Consider the following 24,843-nt stretch of genomic DNA (forward strand, 5'->3'; position numbering starts at 1 on the left):
TTTCTGCTCTGTTTTTAAAGCATATTTTAAAGGGAATGCTTACCTATGATGAATTACAAAAGAGTTTATTTAATTCTATGAATGTACATTGATTTCTGCAAAGCCTTTTTATTTGGGGATTTTCTACCAATGTGACTGTCTGCTTTCTGTGGCATAGCAGTCTTCCCAGTGTCAAGATCCTGGGGCTATGTCTGTATTATTAAATAAAAAAGACCAAGGAACTGTTCTCTAACACTGAGGCTTAGGGGTCATATCCGTATCACATGGCCTTTGGCTCCAGGTATCCTCTGAGCCTGGAGCCAGGTCTCCTCAGGCTCCTGCGGCACAATGGTTATTTTTATGTGCCATTCTGCAGTTGGAGCACGGGTGATTCAGAGCAGTGTCTGAAATGTGAGGGGTATATTGCAGCCCACAAAAGAGCTTCTTTTATAACCTGATGATGCTTAACATGTTATGCCTAAAAGGTAGTGGAAGAGCAAGCACAGATATTTGCAAGTACATGGACTGCATGTTGAAGGTTGGAGGGGACTGTGGAGGGAAGGAGGAGCCAGACCTGCTGTTGTCATGTTCATACTGTGTGTCAGGAGTAACCAGCTCTTTGAAGAGTAAATAAGTGGTTAAGTAATTTCACAGGCTGAAGCAGGCAGGCATTTAGGAGCCTGCCTAGTAGCCCTGTGAAGGTGTGTTCCCTTTGTGATGGCACTTGGGCAGTTAACAGCAGCAGTGGATGCTGTTGGTGGATATTAATCCCTGCCATGCAATAATGTTCAACTGTTTTCTCAGTGTGACTCATCACAATTGACTGCAGCTTGAAAATAGTTAGCTTCTTAACAGTGCTGTATTTTATGTATTAGTTTTATCTGATATCCTAAAGATAGAGTTCCAATCAGACTGTCTAGGCTCTTGTAGACACTAAAATGGGCATATCCCACTTTCCTGTCTATATGTTCCCACCACAGTCCTTTCTCAGAATGTGTTCCTCCAGCTCTGCAGAATGCTGAAATAGTGATGATGGCATGGCTGCTAATGAATCCTATGAAAATAAAAGTTTCTGGACCAATCAGACAATTCAGATACTCCTGAGGCTCATGATTACTGATGATGACACACAGAAACAAGATAGGAACATGTGGCTGAGATTTGCGGGGAGAAGGTAGCGAGGAAGGGAACCTTTCCTTTTGAAAGCAATCAGGAGACAGAAAGGCTCAAGCCTAAACACTACAAAATTAAATTGTACTCCTCCCATCTATCCCCCTTCCGAATAACTCAAAAACCTACCTGGCACAAACAAGAATAGACCAGGAATTACTTCTTAGTGATCATGTTTGAGAGAAGTCACAAGTTTTCCATGCAGCCAACTAGAAAACCATTGAGACAAAATGTTAAGGTTCAAGGTGAATTAAGTCCAGACTATAGTGATGCCAGGACTCTATAGGCCCCTGCACAAAATCTGTTCAACATTTTGTGAAGGAACATGTAATAAGCAGGTGGAAAAAAGCCATGTTGAATTAACTGTATCTCAACATCTATATGTGAGAGACTCGTCTCTTTTGTGGTTAATTATGTCCCTTTAATGAGCACAAAAGTAAGAAATTCCTTTAAGAAAATAATTAACTGTGAAAAATTAAAAGCTCTATTGTTATTAAAAAAGCTCTGTAGATAATAATATGAAATATGCATCTAAATGTTCCATGTTGTTTTATCATACCATGTTATACAATACAGTGGAGTATCTTCTTCACAGAGGTTTTAATGTTTATAGCATTAAAGAGTCTCCACAGTTGTCTCTGGAGCTGTTAAATCAAGTTCATGTCAGACAGCTTGCAAAATTTCCCATTGAGATTGAATATTTCTGTATCACAGCGCAATGCGTGCCCTGCACACCTGAAAACAATTTCCATTCTTTCATGTCCCAAAGGAAGGAATCAACAAAAAATATTCTGCTGGAGACACTACTCTTTCCTATGGAAAAAGGAGACTAGTTCAGCATTGACAACAATAGAAATTCTCTTCCTTAGTGTGTGGGTTCCAGTTGAAATAAATGAATGTGTTGGATTGACTCCTGCAGTCATAAATTTTCCAATTTGAATTATATTGCAGCAGATACGAAGGACAGAGTTGGCAGTGGTGACTGCTTTTAAGACCCTTTTTATACTTATTGGGATATGATGGGAAAAGAGATTGAAGAAAGCCAAAGAAATTGCCCTTGTACGAGCAGATGATTTTTTTTTGTTTTGTCTGACAAATTAATTCCGGAAACAGTAATGGGAAGAAAAAAATTCACCTAACTAGATGTGTGATTTAGAGCACTTATCCACCTTCCCTTTGTAATTAATGTAAGGAGAATCAATCCATTGTGACATAAGTGTCTAGAAGAGTCACAGCTTTTTTTATTTAATATTCATGCTTAATGAATTATGTTCTATTTACAGGTTTTATCTGGGGTGAAATTAAACAGATGTGGGATGGTGGACTACAGGACTACATTCATGACTGGTGGAACCTCATGGATTTTGTAATGAACTCCTTGTACTTAGCAACAATCTCTTTGAAAATTGTTGCATTTTCAAAGGTAAACTTTTTTTAAAAAACTCCAAAATATTTAAGATAAATGAAATTAGGCTTCTTCAAACTTTCTTCTGTATTTGAAGGTTCTCAGGCTTAGCAATGCAAGAGATATATGATGTGCTCATTGAATCTTCTGTAGCTATGACAAGAAGCTAGACCAGGATAAGAGCTAACAAAACGTTGTGATTTATACTTCTTTCTTCTTGGCCCAGGCAATCTTTTGTTGTTTGATCCTGAACAGTCATATTGTCATTTTCTCGGAAAAGGAAAATCACTGGTAGTATTTAATAATGTTTGCACAAAATTATGTTTTGTGTTAGTCTTTGCCTATTTTTCAGTAAGTAATTATTGCCTCTAAGACAAATATACGCACCATGCAAAACTTCTGGACAGGACCACAAGAAAAACATTTACTCAAAATTAGGTGGGGAAAAAAAGCTAAAGAGCAAGATTTTAATTTTGTTTTGAAAATTTATGATAAGTGCAACACGAAAAAGTAAAGCTGAAGGGGATAAAATGGTCACTTGAGGCTGGGTATGTTCATTTTCTCATCTTTTTCATGGACTTTTTATGAATAGTTTTATATTCCCACTGTTCGAAGTATCTTCCAGCAAAACAGTCCTTCTTTCCAAAGTCATGGAACATGTTGCATTTTGTGTGTATTCAACATGAATCCATAATATGATAGAAATTCCTCATAAAATGAAATATTTTAATCAACAAATGGTCTCAAATGCAAGGAAACCACATCTGAAAGGAAATGAAAGCATTTCTTAGCATCTGTCATGGAGCTCTTATCACATCCAAGTAAAGATAACAAGCCCATTTTTACTGGCCACTGTGATCAGCATTGTATTTCAGCTGTTTCAAGTTCACTGCCACCAGCTACCTTGTATGCATGGAAGAAGAGTCTCTCCTCTGCCAAGATCCTTTGGCTGGGAAAAGGAGAGGAGACAGCCGTCAAGTAGCTGGTTACACCTCCCTATCCTCAAACAGCAGCTGTTCCCGCTGCAGCCCTTCCATAAATATAGAGAAACATAAGAACTTCTAATTTATATCATCTTGTGTCTATTCACAAGGTTCCACATGTCAGCCGATCAGGGGCAGGGATGAGCAAAGACCTGTGATCTGTTGACACACCAGCCTCCTCCTGTGACAAAAGGTTTCTGCCATGCTGGCTCTCTGGCTGCAAACCTTCGGAAGTCTCACTCAAAGAAATATGGAGCTGTTGCCTGAAAGAGCAAGATGCTTGAAAGTGTGAGGAGAGCTGTCATTTAAAGCTGATGGAATGCCTTTTTACACACAAGGATGCCTTATCATAAAGTGACTGGAAAATCAATAGTCATTTCACTGTCCCATGTAACAAAGCGAGCAATTCATTGAAAATGCGTGTTTCCAAAACATTGGAGATGGCCAATTACTCACTTCAGAATAATATTGATTAGAAGACATTATAATCCTTTCATCTCCCAGACAGCTTCTGCTTATGGTAATCAGATTTCAAAGTGACAGTATCTGGGATAATGTGCATCCATTACTCTCCAAATTAGTGCTTGCATGCCAATCATAATCAACATAGTGCAAAAAGCACTATCTTTGGTTCTGCGGCTATTATATTTTTACTGCACGTGCAATGTTGCACCCAAATACCTTTTTGTTCCTTAAAAAAGCCTCAGCTGTGGTAGTCAATTGAAACACATGATGATGTAATGGACAGAGTAATACAAGTGTAATTTAATACCCAGCCACATTTTCTTCAAATACCTTCAAAAGAGTTTCCCACCTCTATGCCAGATGAGATTGAGAGGATGCCAAATGCAACCAGTACCTTTTGATGCAAAACTTTTATTTTCATTTCCTAAACCTTGCAAGACAGTTTTTTCTAAAATACATCTTTTGTGTATGTATTGAATCAAATATATAAGCCCAGTTCTTAGATGTATTCTACCTTCTATGAATCAGCTCAAGCCACCTAAGAAAACATTTTAGCCAACTCCCTTGAATAAAATTATGAGAGTGCCCTCATACTACTCTCCTGTGTGATAGAATTTCCCAGAGAAAAACATAGTGTTTATTGACCATTTGAGGCTCTCTGACTGACACAGTAGTTAAGCAGATTGATATTATTTGCAGCAGCTGATGGGATAGTGTAAAATACACCAAAGACTGTAATTTCAGCATGAGAGAACTGCCAAGATAACTCAAAGTTATCTGTTTCACTGCCAGTATTCAAATAAAATGAATACATCTCATATTTTTCAAAGGGCTATGCTTCTTGTCTCTGATTGTATATCAACATGTGAGATCTTTTTAAATTACCCAGTATATCCACTGAAAATGCTCTCTTCTAGATAAATAGCGTGATTATAAATAGTGCATTGTGACATGTTTTATGAGACTACAAGATGACTGATTTTAAGCAACACATCTGTTTTGATGGAGGGTTATAAATAGAAATTGTTGTACCCTAAAAAAAATGGTTCTTTTTATGTTTTTGGAGGATAATTTATTTTGTACTGATGCATAAAGTTAGGTACAGTGCCAAGTTATGTGCAGACCCTGCTTGCTTTATCTTAAATATTTGTTAAACCTGAGCATTGGACCTAGGGCTGCTTGCTTCCAATTCTGCTAGAAATTGCATGCAAGTTTGTATTTTGATTATGTGTCTCAGCCACTGACACGAAAAGCTAGTAGGAAAACAGGTTCCTATTCAAGGCAAGAACTCTGAAAAGTAACTAAAAATACATTATTTGTCTCAATATTTGCTGGCTTAATGATCACTGTGTCAGATCTGCTCTGTTCACTAGTAAATAAGATTATATTTTTCTTCTGCCACCAGTTCTGCAGAAGTTAACATCTTCTTCTTATATGTTTGCATTGCAAAATGGTTTTGATTGATGTTTCACCATCAATCAAATGGACCAAATGTCCATTTATATAGGAGTAATAACTCTCTTCCCCCTCCCCCCCCGCCCCGAAAAATTATAGACTCAATTCCTCAGTGTAATTACTGTTTTAAAGCTCTTTGCTAGGCCATCCCCCTGTCCTCTTCCTACTGCTGCTCTGAAATTCAGAATAATGAATGCAAGGAGTGGGACATACATTAGGAAATAGGAAGAGTTCACATTCGCATATGACCTTTCAGGAAAGGATTTAAAGTTATTTTCCTGAAATGGATGTTATTTCACCTTTCTTTTTGTTATCAGAAACAAGGGGTCACATTTGACCAAGGTCCAACAGCCCATTAAACACTCAGGTAGCCCGATTAACATGTCTATTTGATCTCTCTTGGTGCTTTCATGAGATCTACAGTTCATGACTTTTGTTTTCATGGGAAAACAGTGATCACTCAGCTTTTTTCTCACAAAGGATTCTGATATTAGATTTGTATTTGAATTCCTTTGAGTAAGAATCAAGAATTATTATCTTGTATTCCCTGGGTGACATCGCACAATCATCATATATTTGCCTTCAAACTCTATTGTTTATATCCTGCTTTTCTTAATTTTCCATTGATGTGCCATGTACATTTCCTTCAACCAACAAGCCAATGGTAGGTATTATTTAATCATGTTAAATGATGGTTGGCTTTGTTACATGTCAAAAGGTTGTGTTTACATTTGAAGTGGGGACAGAAATTCAGCAGGGTCACAAAATAATAATAGAAAGACTGCAAAGTATCAACATCTTGATTTACAACAAGTTCAGCATTGCTATATTTGTTTTTATGATTTTCCATTCCCTAGAACAATAACCATTTATTTATTCTATGTAGAACAGAAGAACATCAACAAGCATGAGTGAAAGAACAAATACTTCAATTCTGCATGTTTTGGGTTGCTTGGTCCTAAAATACAGTTGGGTTTTTTTCATATTTTCACTGTTTCTGGTTTTAATATGCCTAGTCTTTTCGCTCCTCTGCTTTCTTTTCCTTTTCATATGTGAGTTTCTTTGTTTTCCTGGTTCTTCTTCGATATTTCTAGGTTTCTTTTCAGCATCCTCTAGTTAGTGGAATCAATAGGGTTTTGTTGTCAGAGCCCTCTTATACTCATGATTTTCTTTATATTATTTGCTGTCTTCTTTCAGCTAGTATATTTCACAGATAATTTCCAAACTTACTTCTCAAGCCTTCACCTTTCTCACTATTTTTCAGCCAACTATTTCCAGTATCTTAAATCATGTCTCTTCAAAACTAAAATAACATCCCTCACTCTGTGCTTACAGGCATGAAACCTTTTGCATTGTATCCACACATGCGGGAAACACTTGGGCCCAAGAAAGGCAGAGTCAGTTAAGCTGAAATAACACAGTTGTGCCTTTCATTCCCTTTTATAAATAAGAGGCCATTTGATCTTTTCTGACTTTTCTGACACACCAACTTTGTGTCTCAATCCAGAACATCATAGAAAAAGTCCTTTCTTCTCACCTTTCTCCGTAACCTCATCTCCTCTAGAAAAGGTGAGATTGAATACATCTTGTCAGACTACAACTATAAGAGCCTCTCCCCTACCCCAATAATCAATGGGGAGAAACAGAGAAAGTTAAAGAGCAACTCATCTAACCCGTTCGGGGTACCTGCTTTCCTACTACTCTAGAAACGGCCATTTTTCTTTGCTGACTGTCAAAGGAGGTCACAGAGAGCACAGATGTGGCTGCCCACACCTGATTGGTTTAACTTGATCCTTGCTCGTATGCTATCCTTATTCAGTGTCCTGAAATTCCATGTTTTTCTCAGAAGGGTATTTCCTTAGATAATTTTTTTCCCCTGCTCGTTTAACTTCCTTGGAATCTGCCACTACTTGCCTTCACCTAAAATATGTCTGCAGTTGGATGCTTTTGATTATCTACCAAAAACTCCATCTATTCCTAGTTTCAAATATCTTCTTTATATTTTTTCATGAACATGTTTTACCTTATTCCCCCAACATACCTTGTGTACTTTTCCCTAATCTGAGCATCTACTGCACTGTTCAGCACCTAATCTTTGCTTGTACTGACAATTGTTCCTAGTTATTTAATAGGTGCAAGTTTTCACATACCGGGGTTGTAAAGTGCCATCAGAATTCACAATAACATACTGTATAATATTATTCAAAGAAAGACATTAGAGAAAACATGCTAAGGAGTTCTCACCTCCCTTTTTTCAATAAACATTGAAATTTTGTATCTTCTTCATTTTCTTCTTGCTTTTATCTCTTGGCTGATGTGTCTGGTAACTCAGTTCTGTTTTCTATTGCCTGTTACTTCATCATTGATCTTGAATCAATCATTTGACTAAAGGGCAACAGTGGATGAAGCAGAATAGCATCTCTCTTAGAGCCACAATGTCAAATACAGTAAGATTTGATTTTACAGCATGATCATTAGGGGAGACAATAGTCTAACGAAGAGAGTACTGACCTATGACTCCAGCAGGTCTGGATTTAATTCCCTACTCTGTAGAGAAGAAATATCACTGGTGGTTGAATGTAAGGCTAAGTAATTCTTAACTCTTCAATGGACTACTATTCTCCAGTTTTGCAGTTCTCATCCCCAAATCCACAAGACTGTCAGATGCTATGGCTGCTCATATATGAGCAAATAAAACGGTGCCAGGGATTGCTGTCAGGCACTGAGAGTGTCTCACCTGCGCTACCAGTCGGTTAGAGCAACCCCAGCATGGTGGGGTCCTGTGCCAACTAGCGCTATCCAAAACAATGCCCAGTTCCCATCCGCAAATTGAATCATAGAATCACAGAATCATAGAATGTTTTGGGTCAGAAGGGGCTTTTAAAGGTCATCTAGTCCAAACCCCCCTGCAATGAGCAGGGACATCTTCAACTAGATCAGGTTGCTCAAAGCCCTGTCCAACCTGACCTTGAATGTTTCCAGGCATGGGGCATCTACCACCTCTCTGGGCAACCTGTGCCAGTGTTTCACCACCCTCATTGTAAAAAATTTCTTCCTTCTATCTAGTCTGAATCTACCTTCTTTCAGTTTAAAACCATTCCCCCTTGTCCTATCGCTACAGGCCCTATTAAAAAGCCTGTCCTCATCTTTCTTACAAGCCCCCTTTAAGTATTAAAAGGCTGCAATAAGGTCTCCCCAAAGCCTTCTCTTCTCCAGGCTGAACAACCCCAACTCCCTCAGCCTTTCCTCAAAGGAGAGGTGTTCCAGCCCTCTGATCATTTTTGTGTCCCTCCTTGGGACCTGCTCCAACAGGTCCATGACTTTCTTTCCTATGCTGAAGACTCCAGAGCTGGATGCAGACTCCAAATGGGGTCTCACCAGAGCAGAGTAGAGGGGCAGAATCACCTCCCTCGACCTGCTGGCCACACTTGGTTTGATGCACCCCAGGATACGGTTGGCCTTCATGGAGCGGTTGGTTTTGAGGGTGCTCACAAGCCATGTCCGGGACAACCAGGGGATCAGGCCCAGCCAGCACGGGTTCATGGAAGGCAGGTCCTGTTTGACCAACCTGATCTCCTTCTATGACCAGGTGACCCACCTAGTGGATGAGGGAAAGGCAGTGGATGTGGTCTACTTGGACTTCAGTAAAGCCTTTGACACTGTCTCCCACAGCATTCTCCTAGAGAAGCTGGCAGCTCACGGCCTAGACAGGTACACTCTTCGCTGGGTAAAAAACTGGCTGGACGGCCGAGCCCAGAGAGTTGTGGTCGGATGGCGGCCGGTCACGAGCGGTGTTCCCCAGGGCTCAGTACTGGGGCTGGTCTTGTTCAATATCTTTATCAATTATCTGGATGAGGGGATCGAGTGCTCCCTCAGTAAGTTTGCAGACGACACCAAGCTAGGCGGGAGTGTTGATCTGCTGGAGGGTAGGAAGGCTCTGCAGAGGGACCTGGACAGGCTGGATTGATGGGCCGAGGCCAACTGTATGAGGTTCAACAAGGCCAAGTGCCGGGTCCTGCACTTCGGCCACAACAAGCCCATGCAACGCTACAGGCTTGGGGAAGAGTGGCTGGAAAGCTGCCCAGAGGAAAAGGACCTGGGGGTGCTGATTGACAGCCGGCTGAACATGAGCCAGCAGTGTGCTCAGCTGGCCAAGAAGGCCAACGGCATCCTGGCCTGTATTAGGAATAGTGTGGCCAGCAGGAGCAGGGAGGTGATCGTGCCCCTGTACTCGGGACTGGGGAGGCTGCATCTCGAATACTGTGTTCAGTTTTGGGCCCCTCACTACAAGAAAGACATGGAGGTGCTGGAGCATGTCCAGAGGAGGGCAATGAAGCTGGTGAAGGGCCTGGAGCATAAATCTTATGAGGAGCGGTTGAGGGAACTGGGGTTGTTTAGTCTGGAGAAGAGGAGGCTGAGGGGAGACCTCATCGCGCTCTACAACTACCTGAAAGGAGGTTGTAGTGAGGTGGGTGTTGGTCTCTTCTGCCAAGTAACTAGCGATAGGACGTGAGGAAATGGCCTCAAGTTGCGCCAAGGGAGGTTTAGATTGGACATTAGGAGAAATTTCTTTACTGAAAGAGTGGTCAGGCCTTGGAACAGGCTGCCCAGGGAAGTGGTGGAGTCACCATCCCTGGAAGTATTTAAAAGACGTGTAGATGAGGCACTTAGGGACATGGTGTAGTGGGCATGGTGGTGTTGGGTTGACGGTTGGACAGGATGATCTTAGAGGTCTTTTCCAACCTGTATGATTCTATGATTCTATGATTCTATGATTCTGGGCTGTGAGCACACATTGCCAGCTCATGTCCAGCTTTTCATCCACCAGTACCCCCAAGTCATTCTTGGCAGGGCTGCTCTCAATCCCTTCATCCCCCAGCCTGTATTGATACCAGGGGTTGCCCCGACCCAGGTGCAGGACATTGCACTTAGCCTTGTTGAACCTCATGAGGTTCACATGGGCCCACTTCTCACGCTTGTCCAGGTCTCTCTGGATTGCATCCCATCCCTCAGTCGTGTCAACTGCACCACTCAGCTTGGTGTCATCTGCAAACTTGAGGCACTCGATCCCACTGTCTATGTCATTGATGAAGATATTAAACAGTACTGGTCCTAACACGGACCCCTGAGGGACACCACTCATCACTGATCTCCAGCTGGACATTGAGCCATTGACCACTACTCTATGGATGCGACCATTCAACCAATTCCTTATCCACCGAACAGTCCATCCTCAAATCCATACCTCTCCAGTTTAGAGAGAAGGATATTGTGGGGGACCATGTGAAAGGCCTTAGAGAGGTCCAGATAGATATCTGTAGCTCTTCCCTTGTCCACTGATGTAGTCACTCCATCATAGAAAGCCACTAGGTTGATCAGGCAGGACTTGCCCTTGGTGAAGCCATGCTGGCTGTCTAGAATCACCTCCCTGTCCTCCATGTGCCTTAGCATAGCTTCTAGGAGGATCTGTTCCATGATCTTTCCAGGCACAAAGGTAAGGCTGACAGGTGAGTAGTTCCCAGGGTCTTCCTTTCTACCCTTTTTAAAAATGGTTGCAAGGATTCCCTTTTTCCGGTCACTGGGGACTTCACCTGACTGCCATGACTCTTCAAATATCATGGAGAATGGCTTGGCAGCTACATCAGCCAGTTACCTCAGGACTCTGGGATGCATCTTATCGGGTCCATAGACTTATGTATGTTCAGATTCCTCAGGTGGTCTCAAACCACTTTGAAAGCAGTCACCTTCTTTGGAGGGTGAGTGTGAAGTGGAAATGTTGTGATGCCTGGCTATGTTGTTGTTTCATCTGGCCCCAGTGACACAGAAGAGGCCCTTTCCTTACTCAGCATGCTCAGCAGCTCTGCAGGATGCATCTGGGTGGCCTAAAGTAGGTAAATACAGACTGCACCATAGTCCCTTTCTGAAATCTGCTTCATATTGTATTATCCCATTGTTTTAGAGAGCTTCATACCATAGATTCTGTCCTCTGATATGTTCTGTAAAGCAGATTGATGAGACCCAATAAATAATAATAAGTCTGCCACAGTAGTTAAGCCTCAGTTCAAAGTAACATCTTTCATCTTCAAGAAATTTTTTGGTAGAACTGGAACAGTAAAGAGCCACAGTTCCAGGGATCATTCTCTTTGATAATGAGACACACAAGTAGTTTGCCATGGTTCATTAATAAACAGCTTTTTCATCATTGGTCCAGTGTTAGTGATTAAGCCATATACTTATTCCTTGATTAAATGTTTTCTTCCAACTTGCCGAAGTTCTTGTGGGTTTCTATCCACCATTGTCATATCTGCACTGTTCTCCAAAAACCCAATTTACCTGATTTTACAGCAGAAAATTTTTATAATTCTAAAAACCCAGGTGTTCAAAAACTGTTCCTATTACTCTCAGTTAGAATTGTTAGACTTGCTTTTGCTACTGTGAAAATTACAACCAAATGCAAAACACAGGCAAAAAAATAGAAAGCACAGACCGTCCTGCAGATAAAAAGGACAAGTACATGGGTACTGCCCATTTTTTGTTTTGCTAAAATAAAAAACTCTCCTGAAGACATGCTGCTTTCCAAATGATGTTTAGTTTTATTGTGCTATCTGCAAATTAATTGAACAGCTTATAAAGAAACTGACATACTTGTTTATGCATAAAAATAGAGGAGTAATTTTTTCCCTTCTGCTTGTTTTCAGTATAGTGGGTTAGTTCCACGGGAGAGCTGGGACATGTGGCATCCAACCCTGGTGGCTGAGGCCCTGTTTGCAATCGCAAACATCTTTAGCTCCCTACGCTTGATCTCATTATTCACTGCAAATTCTCACCTGGGACCTCTGCAGATATCTCTAGGAAGAATGTTGCTGGACATTTTGAAGTTTCTCTTCATATACTGCCTTGTGCTGCTAGCTTTTGCAAATGGATTGAACCAGCTGTACTTCTACTATGAGACAAATGAACCCGGCAATTGCAAAGGAATACGATGTGAAAAGCAGAATAATGCATTTTCAACGTAAGTGGCCGATCTATTTCTATCCTCCCTCTCTGCCCCCAATATTTTAATCACTTAGATGTTGTTTACAGGAAAGAGGCTGTCCATTTTCTACTGGTATTACAGTGGTGTCCTGACAGACACATCTAAAGTTACCCTAATTAAAAAAAAAATATTAACGTTACATCACTCTGTAATCATGTTCATCCCATACCACAGTGAAGTCTGTACAATTCAAGACATCTCAAAAGATAAAATAAAGAGAAGGGGGAGATAATATGAGATTAGAAAATACATATTTATAATTAAGGGAAAAAAGGTCATCAGATCAGAGCTTGCTTATCCAGGCAGCTGTCACTCCATTTCTTCTGTGTCTACTTGTGAGCATTAAATAAGTTAGGTGTTCTAAAACATGAAGATTCCTTGTAAATTTGATAAACTGAGGCAGGCAAAAACATTCAGTCCAGGCTTCTACTGACCCTGAGTCTACTCTACACAATCAAATACTGTATTCTAATTTCTGTTTTAAAGTTCATTTATTTTTGTTTCACTTAACAATCAATTTTACTTCACTCTGTTCTGCAGTTCATCTATAGTACCAAAACAGTACCAAATGAATACTAATTCTCTATCTCATCTTTCAACTTCCAATCTGAATCAAACTCCTGCTATAAATACCTGTTCCCTATTACCTTTTATGAATCATATCTAGGCTCTTTTTAAAATATATTTATTACCAATGGCTTCCCTCTCAAAGTAAATAATTTTATAAAAATAACACCTTTTATATGATCTTAATCAAGTAACTTTGCTCAGGCACAGCGTATTTATCTTGCATATTAATAACATCTTACGCAGGTCTAAACTGTATGTGATCTGATCATAAAAGCACAGAGAAATTTTTCAGAACTGAACATTGAGGGAAGCAATATTATTCATCTGGGAAGTAGTGGGGACTACTGGTACTAGTGCCAGAAGATGGTGTCAAGGCAAACTGTGATGCCTTTTCTGCAACTGTGGGCAGGGGAAAATAGTGGTGGTTCAATTTGTGCTCAGACAAGTGTAAACCATACAAGAGACTCCAGAGCAGTACTTTACCACTCATATACACTGTATAACGGGAGCAGAGATTCAGGACCTTGAGTTTCTATAAATAAAAGCATACTGCCCTCTCAGGTATCTCTGTAGGACAGCAGTGTACTGGGTTGCATGACAAAGTTACGTTTCACAGATGATACTGCGTGGTGGGAAAGGGGCTGAGCAGTTAAGTTTTGCCCAATTCTGGACAGCAGGTCCCAATGTGCAGGACCACCCAGGGTGGTACAAGTCCCTGCAGTTCAGCAGCCTCCCTGGTCTGGGTGCAGTGGGGACAGCACTGGTGGCCCACACATCCTGTCCAGGTAACCTGCTTCTGGTGTCAGGGTGAAGGAACAGGAGAGAAAACTCACTCCAATTAATCTCAAGATATGGGACCAGAGAAGCAGAAAATTTTGCTAACCAGGGCCCATGCTTATGACACTATAGTGTAGCTGAACATTGTACAAAAGTGAAATTATGTCAAGCTATCTAGTTGCAGAGGATTTTTTTAAAGTTGATTATTGTTATTTAGCTTCCTAGCTGTTGTCCGAAACTTCTCTAAGGGAATATCATATCATTTAGTTATAAAAGCACAAGTTTCATTTGAGAGTGGCATTTTTACCTTTTTAACGTCTCCATTCTTTGCAAAATAAAACATATGCTAATGATAATAATGTACTTCTAATTATACAACTCCTTTTATCTCAATGGCTCTCAACACAAATTAGAAATTGTATAAACTGACAACACCAAGTAGGTATGAGGATACAATAATTGTTTTAACATCTTGGTGAAACACAGTCATTGAGTTAGTTCTGGATCCTTGTTCCACCCTCTACATTCAAGGCAAAGGGTCAAAATTCTTCGAAGGCAGGTGTCCAAAATAAGATCTCTAAAACTGTATTTATCCCTCAGAAGTTTGAACAAAATCAGCCTTTTACTCACAGGCTTATTTATAGATTCAGTATTGCATATCCAGAGGCTCAGATTTGAAACATTAAGCCATTGTTTCCCTAGAAAGATATTCCATATATGTTGCCTATATTGTGATAAGTATCATTCATCTCAATCAAGTCAAGGACTTTTGTGTGTTTGGGTTAAAACCGAACAATCTGAAAAGTACATGTATTGTTATTATACAGCTATTTCTTTCGGGTTTTGTTTTTCAGGTTATTTGAAACACTGCAGTCATTATTCTGGTCTATATTTGGACTCATCAATCTCTATGTGACCAATGTGAAAGCAAGGCATGAATTTACTGAATTTGTTGGAGCCACCATGTTTGGTACCTATAATGTAATCTCTCTGGTTGTTCTACTCAACATGTTAATAGCCATGATGAATAATTCTTACCAACTTATTGCTGTAAGTTGTTCCTTATCCTTAGATCATTTATAATATATACCTTCTCTCTGTTCCTACATCCCATTTTTCTGGCAGTAAATCTTTTTTGCAGACAGGATATTGGGACAAATTCTCTGATTTGTTCAAATTCTTTTGCACTGTTCTGGAAGAAAACAGACCCCAGCTGAATTGGGCAGAGGGAAATTTCCCCACAACTCTGAATGGGGAAGAGGTGGCCCTGCTGCAGAAGCCAGCTCATGGTTTGAGAAGGATGTCCTGAAGCTGCTGGCAAGTGACATGGGCTACAGCCCTGCCCAAGCTGCACAGTGCAGGACCTCTCCTGAGAAAGAGAGTCTGCCAAAGACTGTTCTGTCTCTACTTTGTTTTTAATACATTGCTATTTATTAACCTTTAAAAGGCTGTTATTTTTTAATTTTTATATAGCATGACTATACAGTTAATAGAAATTGGATGCCCACATTTCAGGGACAATTTTGGACACGTTAGCAATTCAAACAAAAGGTCATGACTTCTCATTCAGCAGTGTCCTGTTTTCTCATTTAATGAAAACCGCCTTTATCCTTATCAGAGCTATTGGCTTATTTTTATTTCTCTGCTGTCTATTAAGGAGACTAATGAAAATAAACACTTATTCATCATATGATAATTCAAATATGATCATGCAGAAAGCAAACAAATAAAAGAAAGCTTCACAGTCTTAAGATTTTAAAATGTGCCTTTTTTTTAATCTGGAAATTACAAGTTTTTCCACAAAATAAATACTGACTACATGTGTTTATATAATGGTATTTGGCGAAGTCTGGTACACAATACCACAACATAGTAACATTCACCAAAACTCAGACTGCAGGTGGAATACTTTTCCTACTAGAACTTCTAAATTACTATTTTGATTACTGTATATCTGGCTAAATATTGAAGGCTAGGGCTAGATCTGTAGTTTAAGTAAGTTCTTGGCTACTATGTTTGTTGTCCAAATCGAATATTAGTGATTTAAACTTCTTGTTCAGCTGCTAGGATTTAACAATCTCTCCATGGACTTTAGTTTTGATTTTTTTCAAACTTTTCAAAATTATGCAATATTGTATAGAATCCAAAAGAAATAAAATTTCAAATAAAAATAAATTTAAAAATCCCACAACCTATTCCAAATATATAATTCTGAAGTAGGAAGAAAAAAAAGATACTCAACTCAACAGTTTTAAGTAGCCTCATGATTTGTTGGATAACCTATTTGTGAATTTCTGGGGCTGGCAATTGCTAAGCGAGTGCATGAGACTTACACACTTGTTGAAGCTGCTACACAGCAGAGTAATTAGAGTGATCTATGTGGAATAATGATGAGCTGCTATTATAACAAAACATCTCTTCCAGAAATGTAGCATTTTTCTGCTTGTAATTATCCTTTGTTGTTTGAGAGACTTTTAATTATTTAAAAGCCTGTAGCAAGGAAAGAACGGTTGAAAGCGGATATATACTGTACATATCCAACATCTCTTTACTGAAGTAAAGCAGCTTAGCTTTGCTTTGTGTTAAAGACCTTCTGTCAAAAGAATATGCCAGTATATTAACAACAAAATTCATTAGTACTTCAGGGTTGTTCTAGTTTTAGGTTTTCAGATTTTTGTAGAGGTTTGTTTCACCTCTTTAATTACAGCAACATCTGTGCTGGTGTTGTGTTTCTTGTGTGCAGGATCACGCAGACATTGAATGGAAGTTTGCTCGAACAAAACTCTGGATGAGTTACTTTGAAGAAGGAGGAACTCTGCCCACTCCTTTCAATGTCATACCAAGCCCAAAGTCTCTCTGGTATCTAATCAAATGGTTATGGAGACATCTCTGCAAGAAAAAAATTAGAAGAAAACCTGAAAGTTTTGGAACAATAGGGGTAAGTCCTGTGTTTTATTCTGCCTGTAGTCCTCCTCTTTGCTATATAGATGAGTCTTTCTCAGCCTTAGAGAGCAGGGAAGCATGTGAACTGTCAGATAATGTGCATATGAGTTACAGAATAATTCTAGCAGAGGATGACGGGGCTTTTTTTACGTTCATGTCAATGTATTTGACTAAAGAGAAAGCATCATCGTATTCCTGTGCAATGACAATATGAACCATGACTGTGCGTCATCTACAGATAATGCAAGAAAAATTAAAAGCAATACAAATATCAGAGATCAAATATGTATACTTGTTTACCAATCCCAGAGGTGTGGTTGATGATGTCCAGCTCAAGCGTCACAGTTCAAATATCACTGACATATCATGAAACACAGAATTGTGTATAAAGTATTCGCCATGTGATATTCTCTGTCTCTCTGTCTCTCTCTCTACATCTAATGAAATGGGCTTACATTAAAAGCATTCTTACCAAAAGCTCTTCCCACTAAAGAAAACATTTTGAAAGGTAACAGCATTTAGCAATAGGCAAGGAAGGAGAGGCGGTGGGGCAGCCCTGTATGTTAGGGAGCGTTTTGATTGTCTAGAGCTTAATGATGGTGGCAATAGGGTTGAGTGTTTATGGGTAAGAATCAGGGGGAAGGCCAACAAGGCAGATATCATGATGGGAGTCTGTTATAGACCACCCAACAGGGATGAAGAGGCAGACAAAATATTCTATAAGCAGCTGGGAAAAGTCTCACAATCACTAGCCCTTGTTCTCATGGGGGAGTTCAACTTACCAGATATCTGCTGGAAATACAACACAGCAGAGAGGAAACAGTCTCGGAGGTTCCTGGAGTGTGTGGAAGATAACTTCCTGACACAGCTGGTGAGTGAGCCAACTAGGGAAGGCATCCCACTGGACCTGTTGTTTGTGAACAGAGAAGGACTTGTGGGTGATGTGATGATTGGAGGCCATCTTGGGCACAGTGATCATGAAATGATAGTTTTCAATTCTTGGAGAAGTAAGGAAGGGGGTCAGCAGAACTGCTACCTTGGACTTCCGGAGGGCAGACTTTGGCCTGTTTAGGAGCCTGGTTGACAGAGTCCCTTGCCCTCCTGAAGGGCAAAGGAGTCCAGGAAGGCTGGACATTCTTCAAGAAGGAAATCTTAAAGGCGCAGGAGCAGGCCGTCCCCATGTGCTGAAAGACAAGCTGGCAGGGAAGAAGACCGTCCTGGCTGAACAGAGAGCTTTGGCTGGAACTCAGGAAACAAAAGGAGTTTATGATCTTTGGAAGAAGGGGCAGGCAACTCAGGATGACTACAAGGGTGTTGTGAGGTTATGCAGGGAGAAAATTAGAAGGGCCAAAGCCCAACTAGAGCTTAGTCTGGCTACTGCCGTAAAAGACAATAAAAAATGTTTCTATAAATACATTAGCAACAAAAGGAGGGCTAAGGGAGAATCTCCATCCTTTATTGGATGCGGGGGGAAACATAGTGACAAAGGATGAGGAAAAGGCTGAGGTACTTAATGCCTTCTTTGCCTCAGTCTTTAATAGTAAGACCAGTTGTCCTTGGGGTACCCAGCCCCCTGAGCTGGAAGACAGGGATGGGGAGCAGAATGAAGCCCCCCATAATCGAAGGGGAAATGGTTAGTGACCTGCTACACCACTTAGAGACACATAAGTCTATGGGGCCAAATGGGATCCACCCAAGGGTACTGAGGGAGCTGGCGGAAGTGCTCACCAAGCCGCTTTCCATCATTTATCAGCAGTCCTGGCTAACTGGGGAGGTCCCAGTGGACTGGAGGTTAGCAAATGTGACGTCCATCTACAAGAAGGGCTGGAAGGAGGATTCGGGGAACTACAGACCTGTCAGTCTGACCTCGGTGCTGGGGAAGGTTATGGAGCAGATCTTGAGTGCCATCACGCGGCACGTGCAGGACAACCAGGTGATCAGGCCCAGTCAGCATGGGTTTATGAAAGGCAGGTCCTGCTTGACTAACCCGATCTCCTTCTATGACAAGGTGATCCACTTAGTGGATGAGGGAAAGGCTGTGGATGTGGTCTACCTAGACTTCAGTAGGGCTTTTGACACCATTTCCCACAGCATTCTGGAGAATTTCCTGGAGAAATCAGCTGCTCATGGCTTGGACGGGTGTACTCTTCACTGGGTAAAAAACTGGCTGGATGGTTGGGCCCAAAGAGTGGTGGTGAATGGAGTTAAATCCAGTTGGCGGCCAGTCACAAGTGGTGTTCCCCAGGGCTCAGTATTGTGGCCAGTTCTGTTTACTATCTTTATCAATGATCTGGATGAGGGGATCGAGTGCTCCCTCAGTAAGTTTGCAGACGACACCAAGCTGGGTGGGAGTGTTGATCTGCTCGAGAGTAGGAAGGCTCTGCAGAGGGACCTGGACAGGCTGGATCGATGGGCCGAGGCCAATTGTATGAGGTTCAACAAGGCCAAGTGCCGGGTCCTGCACTTGGGTCACAACAAGCCCATGCAACGCTACAGGCTTGGGGAAGAGTGGCTAGAAAACTGCCCAGAGGAAAAGAACTTGGAGGTACTGGTTGACAGCCGGCTGAACATGAGCCAGCGGTGTGCCCAGGTGGCCAAGAAGGCCAATGGCATCCTGGCCTGTATCAGAAATAGTGTGGCCAGCAGGAGTAAGGAGGTGATCGTGCCCCTGTACTCGGCACTGGTGAGGCCGCACCTCGAATACTGTGTTCAGTTTTGGGCCCCTCACTACAAGAAAGACATTGAGGTGCTGGAGCGTGTCCAGAGAAGGGCAACGAAGGTGATGAAGGGTCTAGAGCACAAGTCTTCTGAGGAGCAGCTGAGGGAACTGGGGTTGTTTAGCCTGGAGAAGAGGAGGCTGAGGGGAGACCTTATCGCTCTCTACGACTACCTTAAAGGAGGTTGTAGCGAGGTGGGTGTTGGTCTCTTTTCCCAAGTAATATGTGACAGGACAAGAGGAAATGGCCTCAAGTTGCACCAGGAGAGGTTTAGATTGGATATTAGGAAAAATTTTTTCACTGAAAGGGTTGTCAGGAACAAGCTGCCCAGGGAAGTGGTTAAGTCACCATCCCTGTAGGTATTTAAAAGACATGTAGATGTGGTGCTTAGGGACATGGTTTAGTGGTGGACTGGGCAGTGTTAGGTTAATCGTTGGACTCGATGATCGTCTTTTCCAACGAAAACAATTCTATAATTCTATGTTTTACTTGAAATTGCTTACTTTAATTTACAGGTAGAGTTATTTCAGAATCACATTGGTAGCGTATTCTAATAATACCGAGCAGCAGTGAAATTTCCAGGAAAAAAATGTGGAGAAGACACTCAAGGGGAACAAGAATAGTCCTGCACCTGGGTTCAGCAGATGCCTGTGTAATATCTCAGCCACAGACTTTCTCTCGTAGCTTGAGTGGGAAAAGCATATTTGAACTTTATCCAGTTGAGATACCTCAGTCAGCAGCACAGTTTTTCTATATTGTCAGAGGAAATAGTCAGGCAAAAACACAACCCAGTAACACCTAAATCTCTCTAGTTATGTTTTTTGCAGTTCCCATAACGAGTGAGTCATTACCTCAGTAACTAGACTGTATTTAGCCGACCCGAACATAAAGAAAACTATTGTAGGTAAAATGTGGATAATGGCATTTTCCCTATTATCATAGGGATTTGGTGAGTATAAATGTTTTCAAGTCTGTTAGGAACTCAGATAGCAAAGCATTAAGTGAGAATATGAGAGTGTCATGTGTGGGTAAGTGGAAGAAAAAAGGGTTATTATAGTCCTCATGTTGTTGATCATGGTAGCAAAACATCCATTCATTTCGAAGAAGCCAGGTGATACAATACAATTCTTTGCTGGACCATTACTCTATAGACCTTTTCTTTGTATTTCTTCCCAGTTTCTTGAGAAGTGAGTAATAAGGACAGGCTTTTCCTACATCTTCTCCTGTCATATCCTGGCATTCAGTTTAATCGCCAGATATACTTGGAGGAACAAGTTCACAGAGGTGTACAAATATATGATAAAGAGGAACAGTGACATATAAAACTAATTCACAATTCCTAAGCTGATGAATGGATTTTGTCCTTTTTGTGGAAAGCTTCTAATCAGGCTTATTGCAATATCCTGATCTTGAAAGGAAAATATGCTTCACTTAGCTGTCATACTTGTAGATAGGAAAGAAACAGCCAGAAAAGGAAGCTTATGAGCGTAAGAATGACATTGAAACACACCAGTAATAGACTGCAAGAAAGAAACACTGAAAAAAAAAAAATAATATTAGAAAAGCAGTGAAGAGAAACAAAAAGTGATTCAGATAGAAATAAAAATAAAAGACATGAACTAGCATAAATACTGAAGAATTTCAAGAATAAAACATCAGTATTTAACCTAGCAAGGGAAAGAAGTCAATGCAGAGACCAACAGGAGGAAAAACTGTGAGATTTTGTTAGAAAGAGAAAATCAAGAGTGTGATGTACTTGTGTGTGTGTGTGAGAGTGGGCAATGCTTCTACGCATTTGTTAAACATTTGGTAGGGATGATTAGCTAGTATAAACTGATAGAGTGATATTAAAATTAATGGAGTGATGCCAGTGTATAGCAGCTGAGGATCTCGGGTTCATTAACACAATATCCCTGTTTGACTGAGACAGATCCAGAATACCCTTATACATCCCAGCAAAACCCTCAGGACAATATTTTCTGTCAAACTTTCTATCCAGGATAAGGGATTTTTTCCCTCTCAAACTGCAGCTCTGGGAGTAAACTCATTACTGTCTCTGTGGAATAATTAAGAAAGAGACAATGCTGAATGACATGGTGAGGAAGGGGGTTCAGAAAGATCACCCCCTGGTTCCTGTGGCTACCTCCTGCTGGGGTACATAAATACCAGCTTCTAGAAATTAGCAGCTTGGTTTTTGGAAAACTGGTGCAGCAAAGGGTCAAAGGGCAGGGAGTTTATACACAGAGCTGGTTGGGAATTTTTCCAAATAGATTTTTTTTTTTTTAAATGAAAAAAAACCAAAATCCTTAAACCCCAAACTTTTTCATTAACATACACCAGTTTCAAAGAAGCTTTTGTTGGGAAAGACTTTTCAGCTTCAGGATGGAATTTCTGTTTGGAGAGAGAAGGAGCACGTGCCAATAAAACAAATAGCTTGGGCTAAGGGAGACCCAGTTTCACTTCTGTTCTCCAGTAGATACTTAATTATTTACCCCAAGCAGAACAGCTCTGACAGGAGAGATTTCCATTTCAAAATCATTAAGACCCTGAAGGGGCAAAGGTGCTCTCTTGGGAGAATAGAAGGAGCTGAACCTGGCTTCCCTATGATTTGAATGTGAACCACTAATTACTGAACTCTTTGAGAGTGGAGGATATAGGTGAGGAAGAGATGTAGGATATTAATTATTAAATAATTTCTGTAGAGTAAATTAAAAAAAAAAATGTTGGATGAGAAAAAGTGGAAATCCCAAAGTCTGTGAGATAATAGGGCCATATCCATCACTAGTTTCCACCACAGAATAGGCACTTAGCTGCAAGTATAGCTGAAACCCTTCTGAAGAAGAGCACTCACCAGCCAAGCCATCATGGCAACAAGACTTCCAGCTGTCTGGAAAAAGTGAGTAGCTGTGGCTGACCAGGCAGGTTCAGTCCACACGTTTGGGCATCTCATAAAACTACAAAGTTCTTCAGCTAGCTCCTCAACTATAACACAGGCCCCATTAGGGCTATCTGAATTTGGAACATTTTGCAATTTCTAGGCCCAGTTATGCACCCTGCACCCAAGCTCCGAAATGGGATAAGATGTGGGTATGTACTATGGCTCTGATTTCCACATTAGGAAAATCTGTGCATACCTATCAGACTGTGAGAGCCACTATTCACTCCAACAGTCAGGTCTACACACAGTTTGGGTAGATGTAAATTAGATGCTGTTAACTGGATTTTCTTCAAGAGGTTAAGTCATTGGAGAACGAATGGGCACACCATGGTGATCTCTGCTTTCTGGTTCTGAAAAACTTATTCTCATCACTCACAGCTCAGCCTTGGGTTCCCAGAACTTCTTCAGTTGTCCCAACAAATTAAATTTAGAAACTCTATGCTCTTACAACTGAAGGGAAATGAAGAGTTTTCTCTGCCTTTTTTGGGGGGTTCTCAGCTGACAGCTCTCTGACTCCATCCCACTGGAGTCTCCCCTGTAATAACTCTGGCCTCACAGCCTCAAGATAAGCTTTGTTGGGACCTACTTTTTTTCATTGAGTCCTGCATTATGAATTCTGATTCCTTTCCTATGACCAGTACTTGGGAAAAAACACTATAGACTCAGTTTCAGGCTCATTTTCTTACATTGGCTATATGGATTTATGGATGCCATGTTGTCTGTAAGAACTCAGATTTCAAAACATTTTGTTCTGAAATCTCTAAATGCTAACTTTCCTATTAAGAAGCTCTAATCAGTGGTGACGTACTATGGTGTTTTCCAGTAGAAAAAGCAAGTGTGCATCCAAAAGCTGAGTCAGTGCTAGAGGATACAAAACAGACGATAGACAGAATGCAGCTGGCTTTTTAAAGCCAGCATTTTTCAAGGATCAGGCATGATTTCTGCATAAGAAACCTTATTACCAAAAAGCCAGGAATCATGAGCTAAGAATGAATCAAGGATGTATTAAATGTGTCACCAACAATCCACTGTAAAAATATATACACATGTACACTTGAAAGTTCATTATATGCAGGCAGAAGTCATAAAGAAAGGGTTCAGGGTCAGAATAGCTTACAGCAGATGTGCTAGTGAAAGGATTTATCTGGCTCATATGACAAAGAAAAATGTCAGTAGAAATAAGTATGGCATGGTTGCTTGGGAGGACCATCTACTGTGCTGTTTATAACAAAGCTATCACGGGAAGGAACAGGGTCTGCAGGGAAGTGAGGTGCCTCTGAAGAGTGCTGATTAATTTGCTTCTCTTTGGAGGTCAATTCTGTGGTTCTGCCATCCTTTGTTGTACTGGGACAGCTGAAACAGTGGGTGGTGGAGTCAAGGGGAGCTTTTTCAAGGGACAGGATTTTTCTCCAAAGCAACATGGTAACCAGCCATGCTGATGGCAGCTTCTTTAGCCACAGCTACAGCTGAAGGAAGGCCAGGATGCTTACATGTGATTTACTAGTTCTTCAGCTCTGCTATTAATCAGACAAAGATCTTCTACCTTTCAGATTTCAGCACATTTTAGTTTTCTGTCATTTTGACATATCCCGGGTATGCAGCATTCTCTTTAGCTATTATCACAAAATATCTCCTACCCTTAAAACTCTGAAATAACAGTGTATGCTGCTCTTCATATGTATACAGCAGTTCTGTTACCTTTGTCAGCTCACCTTTGCAAAAGCCAGATTAGCAATGTAACTCTATTGACTAGGCTGAAATTTTCCTGACTGCCCAAGGCCTTTGGGTGTCTCAAGGATACTCCTGTTTGCCATCTGAAATCCATTGCTATTTCAAAATAGAAGAGGTGTAAGAAAAGAAACCCCAATCCCACTGGAATAAATTGTACTATTTTCCTCAAATTACATTCCATTTTATGTCTGATCAGTCGCCAAAAAGTGTTTTACCTATAATTTGAAGTATTTCAGAGGAGAAAATGGAAAGGATTGTCAGGGATATCTTCAGTATTGGGGTTTTTTTTTTGTGTGTGTCTGATGTTTAGATAAACAGTTACCTCTTTTCCAGCTATCCAGATTTTTATGCCATTTTTCCAAGAAACTTACATGATAATTATTATCATTTGTCAGAGAAAATCTCCTTTCCCCTTCTCCTTTGTTCTCCAAGTGGAAAATGATGCAACTCCTAAGTCAGTATAAGTATTTTGTATTTTCTCTGTAATGTGTGATATTGAAAGTTGAGTGAAGAAATAATACCTTCCATCTGGAATGGAAATCAGTAATCTGGAGTGTTTGTTGTATAGCCAAGGACCATCTCATGGGGAAACCTCTGTCAACACAGATAACTTCTTACCCTTTTTATGGGATGCTTCTGTTCAAGATGAGGAATATATCCCATGACTTCAGACA

General features: G+C 40.7%; 1 protein-coding gene across 2 annotated transcripts in view; it reads left to right on the forward strand.

The window, feature by feature from the left end:
- The window catches only part of TRPC4 (transient receptor potential cation channel subfamily C member 4), a 102,543-nt gene that overhangs the window by 69,711 nt on the left and 7,989 nt on the right, over positions 1–24,843 (forward strand). For both annotated transcript variants that reach the window (XM_075139746.1, XM_075139747.1), the window contains 4 exons: positions 2,433–2,572; positions 12,156–12,469; positions 14,695–14,890; positions 16,584–16,778. In XM_075139746.1, the coding sequence (XP_074995847.1) occupies positions 2,433–2,572; positions 12,156–12,469; positions 14,695–14,890; positions 16,584–16,778 (845 nt within the window). The remainder of the gene's footprint in view (positions 1–2,432; positions 2,573–12,155; positions 12,470–14,694; positions 14,891–16,583; positions 16,779–24,843) is intronic.

Source organism: Calonectris borealis, chromosome 1 (genome assembly GCF_964195595.1).
Source record: "Calonectris borealis chromosome 1, bCalBor7.hap1.2, whole genome shotgun sequence".
NCBI classification, from domain to species: Eukaryota; Metazoa; Chordata; class Aves; order Procellariiformes; family Procellariidae; genus Calonectris; species Calonectris borealis.